This window comes from Octopus sinensis, linkage group LG24 (genome assembly GCF_006345805.1).
Source record: "Octopus sinensis linkage group LG24, ASM634580v1, whole genome shotgun sequence".
NCBI lineage: Eukaryota > Metazoa > Mollusca > Cephalopoda > Octopoda > Octopodidae > Octopus > Octopus sinensis.
This window is the reverse complement of record NC_043020.1, coordinates 6,243,219-6,257,568: the sequence shown is the minus strand read 5'-3', so window position 1 is coordinate 6,257,568 and position 14,350 is coordinate 6,243,219. Positions and strand designations below refer to the sequence as shown.

The following is a 14,350-nucleotide window of genomic DNA, read 5'->3' as shown; positions in this document are numbered from 1 at the left end:
TGTTTACAAGTTGATAGCCAACACGTATTTTTATATTCTTTTATTTGTTTCAGTCATTTTGACTGTGGCCATGCTGGAGCACCACCTTTAGCCGAACAAATCGACTCCATGACTTATTCTTTGCAAGCCTATACTTATTCTATCGGTCTCTTTTGCCAAACTGCTAAGTACCAGGGACAAACAGACACACACATATATACATACATACGATGGGCTTCTTTCAGACCCCAGTTGAACTGTCCAACCCATGCTAGCATGGAAAGCGGACGCTAAACGATGATGATGATGCCCTTCCTAATCCCATGTTTTGGGGTTCGGTCTCACCATATAGCCCTAGGCCGACCAAAACTTTGTGAGTGGATTTGGTAGACAGGCACTAACAGAAGCTTGTTGTATTTGTATGTGTGAGTCTACTTGTCTTGACTTTGCGTTATAGTTGTAAATGAATGTCACTGTCATATAAGCGGTGTCATGCACTTCCAACATCCTGCGAAAACATGTTGGAGCACGGGAAAATACTACTTTGCCTGGAAACAAGCAAGGGTTGGTGACAGGAAGAGCATCCAACAGTAGTAAATCTACCTAAATCAATTGCACCAGAGTCAGGCAAGCATGGAAAGAAACCTCATCATATTAACACCCATTTCATTCCATACTTGAGCATCTTGAATGGAATTTGTTGAGGCAGATTTTCTATGACCAGATGCCTTTCCTGCTGCCAACCCTCACCTGTAAGGATGATATTTCCTCATGACCAGATATATTTCCACAGAAGATTAGAAACAAAGGACATTGTTTGCTAGACAGTGACACTCATTTATGACTATTGTGGAGGCACATGACCAAGTGGTTAGAGCAGCGGACTCGAGAAGTTTGCCATTACCTTCTGCCAGAGCCACGTGGAGCTTAGGTGTTTCGCTCATAAACACCTAAGCTCCACGTGGCTCTGGCAGAAGGTAACGGCAAACTTCTGCTGACTCTTTCGCCACAACTTTCTCTCACTCTTTCCTCCTGCATCTTGCAGCTCACCTGCGACAGACCGGCGTCCTGTCCAGGTGGGGAACCTATACACCAAGGAAACCAGCACCCATGAGCCACACATGGCTTGAGAAGAAACAAACATTTATGACTATTACATGATGTCTCAAGGCAAAGAAACAGTGACATGTGCACACACACAAACACACAGATATATATAGTCTAGCTCAGTGGTTAAAGCATCGGCTTGCAGCCATGTGGTAGTGAGTTCGATTCTTAGACTGGGCTGTGTGTTGTGTTCTTGAGCAAGACACTTTATTTCACGTTCCCGATCACTAAGTCTGTAGAAATGAGTTATGAAGCCACTGGTGCCAATCTGTATCGGCCCCTCTGCATTTCCCTTGCATAACATCAGTGGCATGGAGAGTGGAGGTTGGTATGCAAGGGTGACTGCTGGTCTTCCGTAAACAATCTTGCCTGGAATTGTACCTTAAAGGGTAACTTTTAAGGTGCAATCCCATGGGCATTCATGACCAAAGGGGCTCTTTATACCTATACACAAACAATAGGCATTTTTCGGTTTGTCTACCATATTCACTCACAAGGCTTTGGTCAGCCAGTACAGTGTCATAGCAGAAGACAGCTGCACATGGTGCCATGCAGTGGAACTGAACTTGAAAACATCATCATCATCATTTAACGTCCGCTTTCCATGCTAGCATGGGTTGGACGATTTTGACTAAGGACTGGCGAACCAGATGACTGCACCAGTCTCCAATCTTGATTTGGCAGAGTTTCTACAGCTGGATGCCCTTCCTAACGCAAACTACTCCAAGAGTGTAGTGGGTGCTTTTTACGTGCCACCGGCACGGGGGGCCAGTCAGGCATTACTGGCAATGACCTCGCTCGAATCCTTTTACACATGCCACCAGCACAGGTGCCAGTAGGGCGACGTTGGTAACGATCACGCTCGAATGGTACCCTTTTATGTGCCACTGACATGGAAGCCAGTTGGCTGCTCTGGCAACGATCACACTCGGATGTTTCAGAAACAAACTTCTTACCACACAGCCACACCTGTAGCCATGCCTCTGGATGCTAAAACGATGATGATGATGATGATGATGATGAAGGAAAGAAGGAGCTTGTTTCAAACAAAGAAACAAAGCCTCCACCACTGGAATTTCAATAACAACAATGGTGAGCTGTCACACGAACTTTAGGAAGGACTTGCATGTTTTTACTGTTCCTCTTACAGACTGCATTTTTGAAAGTGGTTGTTAGTTCGTTGCATTCTTTTGCCTGAAATATTCTCGTTTTTCAAGATTGTCACTAAAGCGTTAAAATGCATCATTATAGTGTATGCATATATGTATTATGTATGTATTATGTATGTATGCACATATACGCAGCGCTATGCGTGTTGCAAGTTTTCTGGTATGTATGTATGCATGTCTGTATGTATTATGTATGCATGTCTGTATGTATTATGTATGTATGCATGTATGTATGCATGCATGCATGTCTGTATGTATGTATGCATGTCTATGTATTATGTATGTATGCATGTATGCATGTATGTATGTATGATGTATGCATGTCTGTATGTATTATGTATGTATGTATGCATGCATGTATGTATTATGTATGTATGTATGCATGTCTGTATGTATGTATGTATGTATTATGTATGTATGTATGCATGTCTGTCTGTATGTATGTATTATGTATGTATGTATGCATGTCTGTATGTATGTATGTATTATGTATGTATGCATATATGTATGTATGCATATATGTATGTATGCATGTATGTATGTATGTATGTATGTATGCATGTCTGTATGTATGTATGTATGTATGTATGCATGTATGTATGTATGCATGTATGTATGTATTATGTCTGTATGTACATATGCATGTATGTATGTATGTATTATGTATGTATATATGTATGTATGTATTATGTACATATGCATGTATGCAGCTATGTATGTATGTATGAACGTATGTATGTATATGTAGTTAATCACAATACGATGCTCTTTTCCAATGGGAAAGATGCGGTGGTGGGGAGAGCGGGGGGGGAGGGAAGCAACAATAGCTGTTCCAACAACAGCTGTAGTAGTAGCTACAACAGCAGCAGCAGCCACCAATAACAACAGTGGTAACGCCACCATCAGCACCACCGCTACCACCACCAACAACAGCAGCAAGAGTATTACTACCACCTTAAGCAGTTACAGCTCTACACAACCAATAACAGCAGCAGTAGTAGTAGTAGTAGCCATCCAGCCAGGCTTACCACCAATAAATAGGAACATCACCATAACAGCAGCAGCAGCAGTAGTAGTGGTAGTAGTAGTAGTAGTAGTAATAATGGTAGTAGTAGTAGTAATGGTAGTAGTAGTAGTGGTAGTAGTAATGGTAGTAGTAGTAGTAGTAATGGTAGTAGTAGTGGTGGTAGTAGTAGTGGTAGTAGTAGTAATGGTAGTAGTAGTAGTAGTAGTAATGGTAGTAGTAGTAGTAGTAGTAGTAGTAGTAGTATAGTAGTAGTAGTAGTAATGGTAGTAGTAGTAGTAGTAGTAGTAGTGGTAGTAATAGTAGTAATGGTGGTGGTAGTAGTAGTAGTAGTAGTAGTGGAGTCCAAATAAACCAGCCAACCCTTTCTGCGCGCTAGCTCATCTTGCTAGAAATAGCAGCCAAACATCCTCCGAAACACAACAGACTGTCTTTAAAAAGAAAAGAGAGAAAGAGAAAGAGAAAGAGAAAGAGAGAGGGGGAGGAAAGCGGACATATTGGATATGTGCTTAGAAGAACGCAAAGACATATTGGGATGATGGTCACGGCTGGAACGCCTTTGATAAAAAAAAAAGGGTCTGCAATTAGCAAATAATATAGTCAGGTCTGACGAGGGAGAAGATAGTAAGAGCCAACCAACCAAGCAACCATCCTTTACCAAAAATGACAGCAACATCACCACCACTAACAGCTGTGGTGGAAGTAATAGTAGTAGTAGTAGGAGCCTCAGCAGCAGCAGAAGCTCCATTAATAGCAAGCCAAATGTGTGTGTGTGTGTGTGTGTGTGTGCAACAGATAAAGTGTCTGGCGGCAGAGAACAAACAAGGAAGAACCAACCAACCACTCGACGTTTTTATTTTTCTCTATACGACAGACAGACAAATATTCGCAAGATCCAGACAGACGGGCGGACGGACAAACAGGCAGAATCAGGTAGACACAATAATAGTAGGCCGCCGTGGTGGTGGTGGTGGTGTGGTGGTGGTGGTAGTGGAGGTGGTGATAGTCACCGTCGTAGTGACGAGCGGAGGTGGCGGCGGTGGTGGTGATGGGTGCAGAAGTAGTGATGATGGCGGTGGCAGTGGTCGTGATGGTGGCGACGGTGGTGATGGGTGCATAAGTAGTGAAGATGGCGGTGGCGGTGGGTGCAGAAGTAGTGATGATGGCGGTGGCGATGGGTGCAGAAGTAGTGATGATGGAGACGGTGGCGGTGGTGTTGTGTAAAAGAACCCCTTCCCCGCCATCGCATTCAGTTCGGCCGTGTCAAACAAAGATACCCCAGTCACAATCAGCTAAGCCATCTATTCGAACACTGTATGAGGGACTACATTAATTAATTTTCCGAGGGGGGTTTTCCCCCAATTATTTTAAGACGGCATTTTATTTATTTATTTATCTATTATCTTAACCATGAGAGAGAAAGCAGTGTCTGTGATCCCATTACAGGGGTCTGATGAGAAAGGGAGGGAGGAAGATACCCTCAAACCGGAAACCAATGCTTGCAAAGTGCATGCACACCCGTTAAATGTACACAGGGTAGCAGCAGATGGTGAGGTTAAACCCAGGGCGAAAGGTTAGGTCTACCAGAGGCACGGGCAAAGATTTTCTCGAGAAGCGAGCCGCACTTAGTAAAGAAAAACCGAAAGTGATATATTTCGTTGGCTCTGTGCCACAATTAACGAAGTCCCGCGGGCCGTTAATTGGCCCAAGGTCTGATCTCATACGTTTGAGAGAGAGAGAGAGAGAACGAGATTTGGCCGAATGGCCAGGGAGGGATTTCCCTCTTGATCATAATATTGATTAATGAATGATGGTGGTGGGTGGGTGGGAGAGGGCTGGTGATAGTAGCGAAGCTCTCTGATGAGTGATAATGGCGCTTGGTGTGTCTCACTCACTCACTCTCTCTCTCTCTATATATATATATGTGTGTGTGTGTGTGTGTGTATATATATATGAATTTTACAGATATAGATATATATACACACACATATATACATATGTGTGTGGCCACTCAAAGCAGAGAGAGAGAGGAAGTCGTGTTCAATAACTAAAAGTAGCAATTGTATATTGTATAAACGTGTGAGTGTGTGTGTGCGCGTGTATATGGGTGTATATGTGTAACACGTGTGTGTGTGTGTGTGTACCTGTACTTGATTCATTTATCTTATCTCACTATTTATTTATCCGCGAACTCTGAATTAAAGAGATTTTGCAGTAGCCTTTCACAACATATTAGAAGCATTCAAGTCCACAACACACACACACACACACACATATATATATATATATATATATTTGATATAATTAGAGATTATGTACTCCTACAACACACATGTTAGTGTGTGTGTAAATACACACTGTATAGATACATATACCTTATATATATATTAACAAATGGTACAATAAACAGACCATCTTCTCAAGGCATATTGAACCAAGCCTCTACGAATGGAATAGCCCTAACGTTAATCACCATTCTGGGATGGTGCCTCAGTCGTCATTCCTCTTAACTGAAACACACTTAAGTATAGAATATATATATATATATATATGTATATATAAATATCGTTTGTAGAAATAAATCGGGAAGAGAGGTACACGCTAACATGTAGAAGGGTCAATATTTATGTTGGGGTAGACCAGTCTATGGGATTACTCGGTGTTTCTCGCTGATAAGGGGTTCAAACCTTACTGAGTATGTTCACACCCCAATCACGGCTGGCCTAAAATATATATATATACATTTATATATATACACACACATATATATATATACATACATATACATATATACAAATATATGCATATATATACATATACACACATATATACAAATATATGCATATATATACATATACACACATATATACACATGCACACATAGATATATACACCTATATATACATATATATACATCTACACACACACAGATATATACACCTGTATATACATATATATACATCTACACACACATATATATATATATATACATACATAAATCTATATCTATATATATATATATATATACGTATACAAAGATATAAATATATATATATATATATGCAAACATGTATATTATGCATGTGTGTAATATATATATATATATATATACACACATACATATACTGAAACTAATAGAAATGAAACTATTTAACATATATACAAACACGTATATATATACACATAGTGAAACCATTCTATCACATTGCAATAGAGATGTTATTTCGCTTTTGACGACACGTAATAGCGAAACAGTCTAAGAGATTGATCCGGGCTTGCATTAAGCAAGAAGTTGAAAAATTGTGAGGGGGAGAGGCATGACACTCCATGGACCCTAAGTAATGCTTAAATGAAATCGGTTGAGAAGTTCTTGAGTTTTAGTGATGCACACATACAGACATGTATATATAATTACACATATACATACATACATATATATATATATATACATACAAATATATACATATATACACACATATACATACATACACACACACATATATACACATGGAAGAGTGTAGGCTTGAAACATTAAAGACCTTTTCACTTCCTGAGTGTTATACAAAACATCTGTTTGTTGTCTACACCACCTGTTTTTTTTCTCCCTATATATATATATATATATATATATATATATATATATATAAGTGAAAAGGTCTTTAATGTTTCAAGCCTACACTCTTCCATGTGTATATATGTGTGTGTGTATAATATATATGTGTGTGTATATATGTATGTAAATATGTGTATATAGGTATGTATATATGTATGTATGTCTATGTGTATATATTTGTATGTATATATATATATATATATATGTACGTATATGTGTAATTATATATACATGTATGTATATATAAAACTGAGAATGTCTGTATGTGTGCCTCACTAAAACCATATATATCATCATCATCATCGTTTAATGTCCGTTTTCCGTGCTAGCACAGGTTGGACGGTTTGACCGGGGTCTGGGAAGCCAGGGGCTGCACCGGGCTCCAGTCTGATCTGGCAGTGTTTCTACAGCTGGATGCCCTTCCTAACGCCAATATATATATATATATATATATCAGAATATTAAGTGTGTGATTAATTCATGGAATGAAGTTTGTCAAAATTGGAGGAGAAAAGATGTTAAAAATTTGTAAGTTCATTCATGCATACAATTGTTTCATACACAGATATGAATTCATAGTTGAATTTTGAAATTATCATAGTACTCATCAGTGCAGAGAAAAAAAGATAATAATAATAGGAACTTTAAAAAAGAGCAGAGAAGTTGGATCTATGAGTTTCATGTTTATTTGTTCCTGTGTGTGATAGTGATGGCAGTCATGCCAATTATTAAACCACAACTAACAGATGAATGGTTAGGGTATGATATAAATATCGAGATATCGATAACACTCTCTCTATAGATTAATATAGATTTACTAGTTAAATGTCCATATATTCAGCAGAGGGAAAGTTAGTTAAAGAAATGTCCAATGAGAAAACGTTACCTAATGTAAATTAAATCTAACTGTTAAAAATAATACTTGGAATTTTTTATGCTATATTTCTGGTAAGATGAGGCGGCGAGCTGGCAGAATCGTTAGCACGCCGGGCGAAATGCTTAGTGGTATTTCGTCTGTCGTTACGTTCTGAGTTCAAATTCCGCCGAGGTCGACTTTGCCTTTCATCCTCTCGGGGTTAATAAATAAAGTACCACTTTTGCACTGGGTCGATGTAATCGACTTAATACCTATGTCTGTCCTTGTTTGTCCCCTCTGTGTTTAGCCCCTTGTGGGTAATAAAGAAATAGGTATTTCGTCTGTCGTTACGTTCTGAGTTCAAATTCCGCCGAGGTCGACTTTGCCTTTCATCCTTTCAGGGTTGATAAATTAACTACCAGTTACGCACTGGGGTCGATCTAATCGACTTAATCCCTTTGTCTGTCCTTGTTTGTCTCCTCTATGTTTAACCCCTTGTGGGTAGTAAAGAAATATATATTTCTGGTAAGACAGCTGAAGGAGAAATACCTAACCAAAGATAAACCTCTGTACTTGGCTTTTGTTGATATGAAGAAAACCTTTGACACGGTCTCCTGATCCCTTATCTGGTGGTCAATGTGGAAACTAGGGATAGATGAGTAGTTAGAGAGAGCTGTACAAGCCATGTACAGGGATGCTGTCAGTAAGGTGAGGGTTGGCAATGAGTATAGTGAAGAATTTTGGGTAGGGGTCCACCAAGGATCAGTCCTCATCCCCTTCTTATTCATCATAGTCATCCAGGCAATAACAGAGGAATTCAAGACAGGATGCCCCTAGGAACTCCTCTATGCTCTAATAGCTGAGTCACTATCAGAACTAGAGAAGTTTCAGGTGTGTTAGCAAGGTTTAGAATTGAAGGGCCTCAGAGCCAATCTAGCAAAAATCAAAGTCTTAGTAAGTAGGAAGGCAGACAAATCGCAAATCCCTTCAGGTAGATGGTCCTGCTCGATCTGTAGAAAATGCATAGGTAGAAACTCCATAAGATGTACTCGGTGTAATCTATAGATACAGAAGAGGTGCAGCAATATCAAAGGAGGATTAACTGGGAAGATAGCTTTTGTGTGTGGCAAATACACAGGGACAATAAACCCTGAAAATGTGCAGAAAACAGCTTCCGTCACATGCCAGAGGGAAAATCTAGAAGTAGTTGATAGCTTCCGTTACTTAGGTGACCAAGTCAGTAGTGGGGGTGGATGCTCTGAGAGTGTAGCTGTTAGAATAAGAATAGCCTGGGCAAAGTTCAGAGAGCTCCTACCTCTGCTGGCAACAAAGTCCTCTTGCTCAGAGTGAAAGGTATGTTGCATGTGTGTGAATGACAGTGAAGAGGGCTGTGACTGCTGAGGACATGTGCAAGCTTGCAAGAAATGAAGCTAGTATGCTCTGCTGGATGTGTAATGTCAGTGTGCATACATGACAGAGTGTAAGCACCCTGAGAGAAAAGTTGGACATAAGAAGTATCAGATGTGGTGTGCAAGAGAGATGATTGTGTTGGTATGGTCATGTGTTGTGTATGGATGAGGAGAGCTGTGTGAAAAAGTGTCACACCCTAACAGTGGAGGGAACCTGTGGAAGAGGTAGACCCAGGAAGACCTGGGCTGAAGTGTTGAAGCACAACCTTTAAATGTTGGGCCTCACGGAGGCAATGACAAGCAACTGAGACCTTTGGAGATGTGCTTGAGAAGACACAGCAAATCATGTGAGACTGTAACCATGGCCTATGCCAGAGCCACATAACTGACCCATTTAAGAGTACCCTTCAATTATTGGGCAATAAACTGTGCATGAGAAGACCTGTTGAGTCAAGTGAAATCATTGTCGTGGCCGATGCCAGTACCATCTCACTGGCACCCGTGCCAGTGTCATGTAAAATGTACCATACGAACATGGTCCTTGCCAGTGCCGCATGAGTGGCTCCCATGCCAGTGGTATGTAAAAAGCACCATTTGAGTATGGTCATTGCCAGTGCCGCATGAGTGGCTCCCATACTGTTAGCACATAAAAAGCACCCATTACGCTCTTGGAGAGGTTGGTGTTAGGAAGGGCATCCAGCTGTAGAAACACTGCCAGACCAGACTGGAGCCTGGTGTAGCCTCCATGGCTTGTCAGTCTTCAGTCAAACTGTCCAACCCATGCCAGCATGGAAAGCAGAGGTTAAACATTATATATATATATATATATATAATAATATATATATTTAAAACCAAATATATATTCATATATAAAACTATATATGTATACATGCATCCATATATATATATGTGTGTGTGCAAAACCATATATATACATATATATATGTATAAAACCATATACATACATGTATATATATATGCGTGTGTAAAACCATATATATACATACATCATCATCATCGTTTAACGTCCGTTTTCCATGCTAGCATGGGTTGGACGGTTCAACTGGGGTCTGGGAAGCCAGGAGGCTGCACCAGGCCCAGTCTGATCTGGCAGTGTTTCTACAGTGTTTCTACAGCTGGATGCCCTTCCTAACTCCGATGATATATAACCATATATATATATGTATGTATGTAATACTGTGGTTTAAAGATGAAGAATTCGTGCATTTGGAAGAAATCGGCGACGATGCTATCCTTTCAAAAGACAGATCACTCTGTCTCTGAATGATAGAAACGGCTTTGAGTTTTGTTATCGATATTTTGGGCCTGTTGTTATCAATCACATAATCGAAATATGGCCATGCCTAAACGTACATATATATATACGTGTACGTATGTATACGTGTGGTGCGTGTGTTTGTGTATGTGTTATCAAAGCAAGTGGTAATAATCTTGTTTGAACACACGATATATATATATTGATTGATCGCTTGTTTAATCTCGATCTCTCCTATATAAAGCGAAATTATCTGTAATAGATTGTTTTTTTATCTCTTCTCATATTATATAAATATAAGTGTGTGAGTGTAAACTCTTGCATAGGTGTAGGTGTGTGTCTGATCTCGACAGCGATGTGTATAAAATTGAATATACAAAACACACATAGATATTCATTGATCGATCTCGGTTTTTCTATATATAGACAGATCTGTATATTTTCTCTCTATACATCAATCTACCTATTTATCTATGTCTATCTATCTATCTATCTATCTATCTATCTATCTATCTATTTATCTATCTATGTCTATCTATCTATCTATTTATCTATGTCTATCTATCTATCTATTTATCTATGTCTATCTATCTATCTATTTATCTATGTCTATCTATCTATCTATCTATCTATGTCTATCTATCTATCTATCTATCTATCTATCTATCTATCTATCTCAGTTTTACGTTGGTCTATGTTTGGTCACGATGTATATGTGTATATAACTGGTATCACACATATATATAGAGGCTGGGAAAACATTTGACATTTTATTACTACGTTATTATTAATATTATTTTAAGTCCTTTTGTTCGTTATGTACAAATACGTGCATATCAAGCATTATTTATTTCATTCAATTTTAGAAATATATATATATATATATTATATATATATATATATATATATATACATGTTAAATGAGTTTTAATCTTGGTGCGTTACGTTTGGCCCACTGTATATTATTAATTGATTGGTTAATTAATTTCGATCTCTAGTGACTGATTTCTGTAGTCCTTTACACACACACACATATACACATTTATATAAACGTTTACATTTGTGTTTGAAACACAGCCAGAAAGATGTTTATATCGCATACACAACACACAAATACATACATGTACATATATATACATACATACACCTATATATATATATATATATATATATATATATATATATATATATATATATATATACATACACATATATATATACACACACATTTATATAAACATACATACATTATATTTATATATATATAATAAAGAAACATATATATATATACACACACACATTTATATAAACATACAGAAAACTCACACATACATTATATATATATAAGCAGTTATATTTATATATTTGCTTGAAAGATACAGTACATGTGTGTGGAAATATACACACAGTATATATGTATATATTTACACACATATCTACAGTTATGTGTACATATAAAATATATATACACACACACCTATATATATATTCAAACATATCTATCTATATACGTATATATTCATATACACACATATAAATATACATATTCTTTGATATATAATTGATAATTTGAGCAGTTACATGTGCCCGTCTAATCAATACAGATGTGTATATTTGAACATCCATATATATATACACACACCTATATATATATATATATATATATATATATATATACATATATTCAAACATATCTATCTATATACGTATATATTCATATACACACATATAAATATACATTTTTTAAAATATATAATTGATAATTTGAGCATGTGCCCGTCTAATCAATATAGATGTGTATATTTGAACATCCATATATACACACACACACCTATATATATTTATACATACATATATTCAAACATATCTTTATATATACGTATATATTCATATACACACATATAAATATACATATTCTTTGGTATATAATTGATAATTTGAGCATGTGCCCGTCTAACCAATATAGATGTATATATTTGAACATCCATATATATATATATATATACACACACCTATATATATACATACATATATTCAAACATATCTATCTATATACGTATATATTCATACACATACATAAATATACATATCCTTTGGTATATAATTGATAATTTGAGCATGTGCCCGTCTAATCAATATAGATGTGTATATTTGAACATCCATATATATATATATATATATATACACAATACACACACACACCTATATATATATACATACATATCTATCTGTATACTTATATATTCATATACACACATATAAATATACATATTCTTTTATATATAATTGATATACTGAGCAGTTACATGTGCCCGTCTAATCAACATAGATGTGTATATTTGTCATATATACATCCATATATATATATACACACACACCTATACATATATACATACATATATTCAAACATATCTATCTATATACATATATATTATTATACACACATATAAATACACATATTCTTTTATATATAATTGATAATTTGAGCAGTTACATGTGCCCGTCTAATCAACATAGATGTGTATATTTATCACATATATATATATATATATATATATATATACATATATACACACACAACACACACAGTTGTAGCTGTGTCTCTTGGTACTAATGTATGATGATTAGTAGTAGATATATATATATATGAAAACCTATTTGTTTTGTCCTCTCCATATCGAAGCCAGCCAGCCAGCCACCACCAGGGACTGACTCCCGACTCTTGCCTCTTGGTTCACCCACAATGGCCATAATAGAGTCTTACCTGGAGGTGTCATCGGAAACATGTTAAAATATCCAACAATAGATCAATGGTGCTGGTGGTGAAGACACTTTAGAATCTTCGGAATAAAGTATCCAGGGCGGGGAATTGTAGCTATAATGGTAATAATAATAATAAATGTCTGTAAAACAGTTTCTGGTGTCAGCAGATGAAATAATAATGGAGGAACACATAGATCAGTTGTGCTGGGCCGAACATCGTCATCTTTTCTCTGCTATTCTTTCATATCAAGTTAATTACAGCAAGCAAGGAAGAGAGAGAGTGAGAGAGGGAGAGGCTAAGTGTGAAAGCGAGAGAGGGTGCGAGTCAGAGAGAGAGAAAGGGTAAGCGTGAAAGACAGAGACGGTGAATGTGAAAGGGAGAGGGTAAAAGTAAAAGAGAGAGAGGGTAAGCGTGAAACACAGAGAGAGGGTTAGCGTGAAGGAGAGATAGGGTAAGCGTCAAAGGGGAGAGAGAGGGTAAGAGTGAAAGCGACAGAGGGTGAAAGTGAAACACAGAGAGAGGGTGAAAGTGAAACACATAGAGGGTGAGAGTGAAGGACAGAGAGAGGGTGGAAGTGAAAGACAGAGAGAGGGTTAGCGTGAAGGACAGAGAGGGTGGAAGTGAAAGACAGAGAGAGGGTAAGCGTGAAGGAGAGAGAGAGGATGAACGTGAAAGACACAGAGGGTGAAAGTAAAAGAGTGAGAGGGTGGAAGTGAAAGAGAGAGAGGGTAAAAGTGAAAGACAGAGAGGGTGAGAGTGAAAGACAGAGATGGTGAGGGTAAAAGAGAAAGAGATAGAGTGAGACAGAGAGGGAGTTGTAAAGGTTTTCGACAGACGAGGTTTAGTGATCGATGCAAAAAAAAAAAAGAAATAGGAGTTCTATATTTTTAAGGGACAGAGAGAGAGAGAGGAAGAAAGACCCGAAAGATAGAGAAACAGAATGGTTCTTTCATTTCCGTTGATAAAGAAATGAGGGGGAGGGAGACAAAGAGAGAGAGAGTAAGAGTTAGAGAGAGGGTGTGAAAGAGAGAGAGAGTATTCACTGCGGTCCTTCTCCTGTACGACTTCCTTTCCCAGTGTAGAGATTTCCTTAACTGACTCAAGTCCGTTTCTTCTTACGATTCTGGGCTTAATTACCACATAGAATAATTAA

General features: G+C 37.6%; 1 protein-coding gene across 2 annotated transcripts in view; it reads right to left on the bottom strand.

The window, feature by feature from the left end:
• Positions 1–13,517, bottom strand: part of LOC115223898 (protein argonaute-2) — a 67,611-nt gene extending 54,094 nt beyond the window's left edge. Inside the window, exon 1 of one of the 2 annotated variants that reach the window (XM_036513016.1) lies at positions 13,198–13,517. In XM_036513016.1, coding sequence (XP_036368909.1) covers positions 13,198–13,219 — 22 coding nt within the window. In that variant the 5' untranslated portion in view covers positions 13,220–13,517. The remainder of the gene's footprint in view (positions 1–13,197) is intronic. The other variant, XM_029794621.2, reaches the window with a different exon arrangement.
• Positions 13,518–14,350: the final 833 nt, after the last annotated feature.